This window comes from Teleopsis dalmanni, chromosome 2 (assembly GCF_002237135.1).
Source record: "Teleopsis dalmanni isolate 2A chromosome 2, ASM223713v2, whole genome shotgun sequence".
Classification (NCBI taxonomy): domain Eukaryota; kingdom Metazoa; phylum Arthropoda; class Insecta; order Diptera; family Diopsidae; genus Teleopsis; species Teleopsis dalmanni.
This window is the reverse complement of record NC_051847.1, coordinates 11680410-11690825: the sequence shown is the minus strand read 5'-3', so window position 1 is coordinate 11690825 and position 10416 is coordinate 11680410. Positions and strand designations below refer to the sequence as shown.

The window sequence follows — 10416 nt, the reverse complement described above, 5'->3', positions numbered from 1 at the left end:
CGTTTTTACTAAGTAAAAATCTTATTCATAAGTTATGTTCACTTTAGTTTAATTAACTAAATTAACACTTCAAACACTTCATTACTACATAAAGTGCTAAATTTGTGTATTTTAGCTGGATTTATAATACTTATTTAAATGTTTACCAATAAAATATAAATAAATGACTTCACCTAGACAGAACATAAATATCTTCAGTTAACGATCATATAGTTCAAAACTTATTGTTGAGATATAGATAACTAAGATAAAACTGATTGTATAATATACTAATCAGCTATTACTAGTACTTTAAATTAGATTGAAATTACGGCTTTGTGCATCATATAATCTAAGATCAAATTGTTACCATTTGTGACTTCGTGACTTTAAGATCAGTAATCGGAAATACGTTCATATTTAGAACTCACAGATATTACTGACTTTCAAGGGAATAGAATCAATAATTTACACCAACAAATAATAAATAAACATATATTCAGAATATATCCATTTTATGTATTATAAAAATATATGTATTTAAATTTGCTCTGTCATAGTCATAAACTATAAAAAATAATCTACGTAGACTAATAGTTTGATGATATTTCGTACAATTCGTTGACCGTCAAGCTAATTTTATTACGATGTTTATCTTGTTTTTTTAATAAATTTTAATGCAAATAAAAACAAAAAAATTGTACTTAAATAATTTTGTTTTAATCTCAGACCAAAAAAGGTGATGATGTAACTGCTTGCTTAAAATATTAATAAACAATAGGAAATATTTTACTCTAAGATGAAGCTGACTACTTCGCAAAAAATAAAAAAAAAATAATTTTTTATTTTCAATTAACACAAAAAAGATTTTTAAAAATAATTACAGGAATTATCTTTTATTTTTTTTTATATTTAAAAAATTCAAAATGAAGTAGTCAAGGGAGCATTAGTTCCATAAGTATAAGTATGGTTTGATTTAATTTTTTTATTCATAATTAAAAATGTTTGTTTTAATTACTTGTACTTTAAACTACTTAAAATTAAGTCGAAAGAGTTAATAAAATAAAATTACAATATTTTGTCATTTTAAATAATTTTAGAAGAATTATTTCCTTGAACTTTACTCACCTGATGCTGACGCAATTGCCAAAATTACCACGGCACATAAAGCAAACAAAGTAATTTTCATTTTATAAATTTTTATAATTAACGCAAGCAACTAAAAATAATTTTTATGAAATTCTTCAATAATTCAATAATTAATCAACGATTTATGCGATTTCAGTAAAGAAAAGTTCGTTTACCGGAAGAATTAAGATTTTAACGTTAATACGGACTGAACAAAAGACTTAAGAAACGTTCTTCGCCACGATACGTGAAGTTCTGCCGCGAGAAGCTATGAAGTACGACTAACCCGCAACTAAAGATACTGGAAATTTTATACTGAAGATATTGTGGTTAACAGTATGTGAACGAGTAGATGTGAAGTGTCGTCTGCGGGGTATAGAGTTAACTTGAAGATACAACGAAACCTGAAGAACGAAAGTAGAAAAGCAAATTTTTTGCTTAAACACAAATCATGTTTTTATTGTTTGATTTTGTTTTTGTTTTTGTTTGTCTTGTTTTGAGATACAATATTTTGCTTAACAGATGATTTCCATGATAATTACGAACTTGAAGTTAATGATGTTGCTGATGTTGCTAATGTTGAACTGTTAAAGAAAGCAATTAAACAAATGATGATGACTCAAAACCAAGTCTGGTAGCGTAAACAAGTGTGAAGTACACAACAGTAATCGTTATTATCTACAAATGAAAACTGTTATACTCGTAACTGTTATACCTGGACTTCTATTCATTAATTGATTTTTGTATATTTATAATTATTATTTAATTATAATTATTATTTTTATATGTGTATAGTGACTAAAAATATAATTTTAATAATAATACATTGTAAATAGTTATGTATACATTGAATACATAAAATACATACTATACTATTTATACATACTGTTTTTTAATTGATTTTTGTTTATTTATCATATTAATGTGTGTATTGTGATTTTTTCAAATATGGTATCTATTCATGTGTTCTATAAAGACAGGTACTCAACTTAAATTGACTATGCGATGATCACATTGTTCATAGTGACTATCAGTCATGTCAAGCGAACGAACAAGTAACTGAAATCACAAAGTTAACCTCTTGAATTTGAAAGTGTTATCCTTTTAGTATTTCGAGTATTAGCGACAATACTAAGTTATCAACACCTACTGAAAGACTAATTGGCCTATTTCAAGCAATAGCTTAATTTAGTTTATAAGTATATATAAAACAGGAGAGGTAGTTGGTCGGATGGTTGTTTCTTATAAAGCACGCAAAGTAAAATATGAGGTACAGCGTATTTACAATTAGCTGGATGCAACAATAGAAATCAAATCCCAAAATCGTTATAATAATTGTTAGTCTGACTGTATTGATCTTAATATTTCTAATGAGTTCTCCCCTCTCGTAGTATAAATAACCAAGACTGTACTAAAGAGAGGTATATACAGTGGAAAACATTTTTTGCCAAAGTTTTCTTGCAGTTCATTAAAATACTTATAGTAAGAGTTGAAGAATTGTGTTAATACTGCCAATTGGAAGATATTTATGTCGAATTTTTTTGTGATTCACTGGACTCATTATAATGAAAATTAGCAACTATTGTAGCTTGCTCCTACCCCTGAATAAGTCACCGTGGCTCTTGCTTTCTCTGGCCTCCTTTCTGGCTATGCACATGATTGATTTGACTGAACAATAGACTAATAAAGGTTTAATAAAGCAAAGTAATAACAAACTGACAGTAAGAACAACATTTTTAATTATTTTTATATGCTGAAAATATGTAGCTTAATTCAATCAATTCTTGTTTTAAAAAGAAATTTATTTTTATTACTAATATCACATATATTCATTTCATTTTTTATATGGATAAAGTCTTTATCAAGGGAAAGATAATAATAAATTGTTTTTAAATATACAAAACTATTTATACCACATATCAGCTATAAATACAAATATTCCCAGACTTAAATTAAATATAACCACTAACGCAACAATCTTCTATTGTTTAAGATACTACGATAATGTATTCCTTTGAATATCTAACCGAAATAAATATCTCAATTAAGTTGATAAATGACTTAGAAGTAGAAGAACTCAGAAGTTACTGATTGCACTATTCCATTATTTTTTCAATAACAGTTCACATGCATAAAGTAAAACGAAATAAAATTAAATGAAATTACAATTTTATTTCAAATTTTGATTGCAGCACTTAATTTAATCTAAAAAATAAATCAAAAACGCATATGTGAAGCATTTCCATACCGCAATTGAAAAAAGTAATATATATAAAAAAATGAAAAAAAAATCTACTACTAAAAGCGATGTACTAGAATGACAAGGAAAAACGGAAAAATTATTCACTCAAAGCGTATGGTATGCAATATGTTTTTGTTGTTGTTGTTGTTGTTGTTGTTCTGTAATCCTTATACTGACACAGGAAAAAGTTTATGAATAATGTGCGACATATGTAAGCTAGAGACCATGTTGGATATTTGGTTTTCCTGGGCTTGTCGACCGGAGCTGGTGGAAGCTCTACGCATTAAAATGTGTGGCCAACATTTATAAATTACCAGATATTTTTTATGACTTGGTTTGTTGGCTGATTTCATTTTTTGCCTCAGAAATTGTGTTTAAAGTTCAGAACTGTTAAATGAGTACGCATGTAGTTTGTTATTAAAATAAATTCATAAATAGAAGTTGTTTAAATTTTCACCATCAAAAAAATCTTTGCAGTTAAAAGTTTAAAGTTTTTTATGTTTTTTATATACTAAATATTTTCACATATATTATCACATATAGTATTATTAACTCAGTAATTAAAATATAATTTACAACACAGCGCTATCGAATCACAGAATGGTTACAGGCACCTCTGGTAGGTATGCAAGTTTGAGGTCAGTTATTGCTTAATCTGATGAAGAGGTGAACAATAATCCAGTCAAGGCGTAGAGAGGTGTTATAAACAGACCTCGCAGTTAATAGAGAGTAAAAGTTCTCAAATGCACTGACTCAACTAGCCTCAACATAGTAATAGTTTAGAATATTTCTGCCTCAAACTATTTCCATATTTGTTATGTATTTTCTATATTTATAATTATAAAGAATTATTTTATTTAATCAGAAACGGCTCATAAAAAAAATACGACAAAATGCATACCTACCATTTAATACGAAAAAAGTACTGTTACTACTTTTGGTAAATAGTAGGCAAAGAAAACATTAAACACAGCCAACATTTGACGTCTCCGATTCGTTATTCGTTTACCGTTGTTAGCCGAGTTAGACAATTATCAAGATGGCTAGAGGCTTAAAAGTAAAAATGCTGCAGATAATTGATGATATTGAATTAATTTCAAAGTATGCTAAATAGTAATATTTTATAATAAGTTTTCATTAAATTTTTTTAGGGAAATCATTGAGAAATTAATTAAACCTCAATGCACAGAAGAATCGCTAAAAGAGCGTTCGGCTCTCGTTGATCTTTTGCTGTATAAACACAAGGAGCTTCAAGACTGCCATGACATTGCTCTGGAGCAATGTGAGATTCAAAACGAAATTGATAAAATAAACGCAGAAATTAATGAAGTAGTAAGTTTGTAAAAATATGTCAAATGAATTATGAAGTAAATATCTTGAAATAAATTTATACAGCAACGGGAAATCGTTAAAGACAGTAAAAAATTAATGGAAGTCGAAGCAAAACTGACAAATGCTGTATATGATGTGCAACAATGTTTAAAAACCTATAAGGAGGCTAAACAACGACCCATCGATACAGAGGAAGCAATAAAATTTGCATACGAGATAGCAAATAGTACAAAGGAACACCCGTATCCCTCATTAACTCAAATGAAGGCAGGATTCTTGGGAAAGTCAACTAAGGTTTCTGATATGGACTTATCGGCAGAAAAAAACTCAGATTCGTCCAGTGACAGTTCATCTTCAGGTGGATTGTAAAATGGTTTATGTCTGAAATAGATATCCTAGATTATATCCATATAAAAAAAATACTTATAACTTTCAAAATAATATAAATAGAGGTTTAATTACTATTAAATTAAAAAATTGCAAGAAAATTGTTAAGTAAGCTTTAGTTTAAAAACACTTAAAATAAATCTTAAAAAAGTACATATTTTTATATTAACTAATTAATATTAAAATAAGTAAAACTAAATAGCAGAAAGTATTCTGTGTGATATTTCCATAAAATAAATTTCAAGTGCGTAAAATAATCCATACCAATAATGGCTTTGGCAATCTTCTCTATGTTATCGTAAATACTAGGAGATCTACAAGCTAACGTACAAAAAATTTGAAATTTTCTCTATGTTGACAGTTTTTAATATTTATAAAAACCAGAAAATTATTTTATAAAGAAATATGTTCATTATGAAGTTTGCTGATGGTTTCAAAATTCCATACTTCCACAAATTTTCATATGCAAGATGCAATTTTGACATGCGATTCAGCTCTGCAACTCTTGGTCTTTTGCTGAAAATTGCTGAAATTCTGTATGAAAATTTTATAAATGAAGTGTTTATACACTTACCAAGAGTTGTAAAATAAAATAAAATAAAATAAAATAAATCTAATTTTAAATAAAAGGCAAACATCACAAAATTATATGAGGTGAAAAATTTTATTTTATTTACAAATATGTGGCACGTAATTCAAATTTAATATTTCATAATTCAACAAAAATATTTTCCATCATAATTCAACTGAAATATTTTAGTTCATTTTATCTTAGAAACTTTATTTATATTATTTATTATATATATGTGGTCATTTGGTAGTAAAATTTCTGGGTTGGTAAATAATAAAATAATTGAACATTTCTGTATTGAAAATGTTTATACAGAGGATTTCTTCAAAAATATCCATGTAAAGAGGACAAATTCATATTTGTCATATTTGTCCTCTTTCCTCATACAAATGAATTGTCTTACCTCTTAGAGGATAAATTCATATTTGTCCTCTTTCCTCATACAAATGAATTGTCTTACCTATTTTGCATGCTGTTAGGTGGCTCTTATACGATTGCTCGGTTTTAGCAATTTTGTTGCTCCTAATTTGCTCTTTTACTCATTTTTGATTCTGTTTTAGTAAAACTTTTGTGTTCTGTTTTATTACTTCTTTTGTTTTTTTGGTACTGTTAGCTGACAATTTCATTTGTTTTGCTTTTTATGCCATATAAATTTTGCTAATATGAGTATACAATGCGTGCGAGTAAAAAGGTTTACTTTCAAATTCAATTTAATTAAGAAATGCAATGTCACGTTTGCAATCTATAATCTAATTACTATAGAAAATTGCTCTGGAACTTCAAGGTTTTTATTAAAAAAAGACACTTCATGTATTTTGTGAAATAAAGCGATTTCCCTAACTTTCTGATATATAACCACATCTGGAATTCCAACTTAAAACTATTTTATATATGTGAGTGTTGTTAATGTTGATAATTTGAGCATCTTTACTAAATTGTGTGTGTGAGTCTTGTATATGAATGCAATGATATTATAGTGGTGAAATATTTTAATTTTTTGAATATCCGCATAACTGCCACGATCGTTGGAGAGTGTCTTCAGTTAAGGGAGGATATTATATAGATGCAAGACAAAGATGTTTAAAAGTTTCATTATCTTATCGCGTGCGATTATAACTTAGGTCATGATATGAAATCCGTTTCGAGGTATTCTCACGTTCAATTTAAATGCTGGAAATTGAAATATCAAAGACATTTTAATAACTAGTAGTTATAGGAAGTTGTACTGTTCAAGACGCAGAACAAGTCAAGTTTGTGGGGTTTAGCGTCCGACTATTTAAAGGAGGATGTTTGTGTAGGAAGTGTTTACATAGTCGAAACGTATGCGTGAAATTTTCCAGGAAAATAAATATGGTATTTCATTATAAAGGTTGTAATACTTTTGAAGTAATATAATCACGTAAGTAACCCCATTCACACGTTCCCATTCTACTTATTTCACGATAACCCCAATGCTATGCAAGATAGAATAATGTACATATATAGGCTATAAAATAGATATATAATTATTTGATAATTTTTTGTGCTTATTTTCTAATAACTGCGGACTCAGTGGACAAACTAAAAGCTATGTATTTATACTTGTTAATTTGATTCACGCATCATTTTTAATCATTCCCGAGGATTCATCGGTTGGGAACCACTGCTATAAAGTTATCACTATCAGATATCAGGCGTTACTCAGCCTCGAATTAAAGAAACTCATTTCTATTAAGCTGATTAGAGTAAATGATTATAAAGCAATTATTATTATATCTTTAAACTTCTTGTAGTTTTGAATTCTTTTCATTCTATAATGCACTATTATTTAAAGTTTTTGGAAAAAGTTTCAAGAAACTTAAAATCGGATTCATTTAAATCAGTTCATGTGATTTTACTCAAGTTTTTGTCATTTTTTTTCCAACTTTTGCAAATAAAATAAAATATGTGCTACACATATTTAAAATGAAAGCGCAACAAATTTGGTTACTTGAAAAACTTTTAAACTTTTTATCAAGGAAGTAAAGTATTTAAAAGTTTTTTCCAAAAATGTGTACTTGAAACGTAATTATTTGCAGATAGGAGGAGTGGAAAAGAAAAAGGGCGCCAAACCCAACTTGCACTACTTGACATATTTCAAAGTGTACGAAAATGGCTTCGAGTCAAAAGTTTAAGTGCACAGGTACGAAATATGCATATGTTTCCTTAATGTTTCCAAGTAAATCATGGCAAAAGGACACAAATTTAAGAGAACAAAAAAAAAAAGAAAAAATTAAAAAACTTTGAATTCTTCATAATTTTTGACATTTCATACGTACGAGTGTTCAAGTTCTAATCTCTAGTGTCGGATGATATGACATGGATAGACAAATTTACTCAATAATATATGAAATTTAAGAAAAACGAATTATTTTACACTCTTTAATAACAAATAAAACAAAATCAAAAATGTTAACTTTAAAATATAACGTTATTAATAGTCAGAAGAAGAGTTCATATATGATATACTAGTCATCGAACTAAATACACTTGTCTAAAATCCTTAGTTGTGCTTTAAATAAAGTTATTACAATCATTTCTATCAACAGTTGTAAAATTTGAAGTAAATTCATACAAAAAATCAAGTTAATCATTTATAGGACTTCACTATACAATTCTGATACTCACTGGGTCGTAGATCCTATACGTAAATGTGCCAAAAGGTTTAGTCATGCGTCCAACGTCTCAAAGATGTACATCAAAAATGGTAATAATTTATCAAATGTACTTTAAAGTAAAAGCGTTTATATTCTTTCTTAAATATTTAACCGATATTATTATAGATATCATCTGTTTTATTGAAACTACTTATAAAGTTCCCATCATTGAGATGCTCATTATATCCAATATTGGCAAAAGTGTTTTCGTTATGTTATATGGCTCTTCCTAAGCATATGTAGATTATGTTGTAATTAGTAATGAAAATTTCCAAATTATTTATTTGACATAAGTACATGTCCACAAGTGCTCACAGTCACTTTATGTCCGATTTTCCAAATTCAATTCCATCAAAATCTCATACTCTCGTATCTAATGATGCGAATACTGCATATTGTTGTACAAGGTACCTACTTCGATTTTGAATTTATATAAAGATATAAGAAAATAATAAAAAGTCCAAAAACAATGTATCCAAAACTTTTATATTGCATTTTTCCACTGCTAACTCCACTGCGAGATTAATCACTTCTGACGATTCTGACTGTTCAGTCTTCACTTTCGTTTTTCGATAAGTATTGTAGAATTAACTCGGCATATATATTTTTAACTACTAAATACGTCATCTCTGATCCTTATAATAAAATAATATTATAATTAATGAACCTATATGTGTTATGAAGTTACATTCAGTTTTTTGTTCCATTCAGGTTAATTTACTGCACTATTAAAGCTTATAAGCCTATACCGCAAACAAAACCAATTTCATGTCTTTACCCCTCACTAGTTTTTGTGGTTAAATTTTACATGAATTTTCCTTAAAATTAAGCGGAAACCTGTCGAAATGCTGGTGCTCACAACCACAAATAGAACACTCCTAACCACGAACAAGTGAAACCCTGTCATCATGCCCTCCCCAACACCATAAAGTGAAGCGTAGGCGAAAGTAACTTCAACATTTCCATAAATATTTTATGCAACAATTTTAAACATTTGTGATGGAATGTACCATAGTTCAGGTTAAAATATTAATTGAAAACAGTTTTAAATCTAAACAAGATAAAACGCTTCTAACCAAATAATTTGCAAATTGTACCAGTCAAGTGAAAACTGAAGTTTAACAAAATTTTCATTTCTAACTGCAGGCGAATCCAAAAATATCAATAATTATAAAACTACTTTAATATATCAACCCTGAAGCCACGAATGTTAAGCAAATTTAACTTTGTTTTAACTCAGATACGAAATAAACTTGAACTCGAAAAATGTGAAAGAAATATATCCGATTTACCGGTACGCATATAAGAAATTCACTCTTGTTTTTAACTCAGCATAATATCAAACAAAATTCAAAAATCGGAAAACCAATGCTTTGGCACCTTAAATATAGATGGTTATTTATCGTTTACTTTCTTCTGCAATATTTGTGGTATATTTTAAATTTTAAATTGAGGTAATTTATATTATTAAGATCAATATTTCGTTTTAGGCGGCCATTTGTTATGGACCTTACATCACGTGGTGTATTAATTTGAAATATATCTGTTTTGAGCTGATTGGATTCATAAAAAATTTCTGTTCAAAATTTCATTCCATTAGCTTAATCTAAGGACACAAATTCATAAAACAATACATCGAATGCCGGATAACAGGTTGGCATACCCATAATCACCCTTTTATACATTGCAAAATCGATTATCATGCTAATAGAGAAACCGCATATTGGCTCTGTTTAAAAGGAGATAAAAATCATATTCCTATTCTTTGTAAGAAACCTGCCTTTCGCATATTAAGTAATCTTCAATAGGCGACTTTTTAGATTTCATTCTAAGGGTTATTACAGTATAAGAAAGTGTGCCTGAAGTAATATTTCTAGTTTTTACAGAAAGATTTGCTGCTAGGCCCTACGCTTCCATTTATTATCACCACCGATATGGATGAACCTGCCTATATCTTTCAGATTGAAAGAAACAAGAAGCTTAGTTGTTTATAATACAGGAAAAGATAAGACTTGTGTTGTAATACTGAAATTTTGGAGACAACTGGCAACAGTCTTTCTAAAAAACCCGCTCATTTAGACCCAAAGAATCATTTCGATTGT

At 28.3% G+C, this 10416-nt stretch overlaps 1 protein-coding gene across 1 annotated transcript; it reads left to right on the top strand.

Moving 5' to 3' along the window:
- Positions 1-4233: 4233 nt before the first annotated feature.
- Positions 4234-5200, top strand: LOC119680387 (mediator of RNA polymerase II transcription subunit 4-like; the record flags this gene model as incomplete). Its single annotated transcript, XM_038093174.1, is given in 3 exon segments — positions 4234-4450; positions 4501-4681; positions 4745-5200. Coding segments are annotated over 3 exon segments (549 nt in total). The 5' UTR covers positions 4234-4388.
- Positions 5201-10416: the final 5216 nt, after the last annotated feature.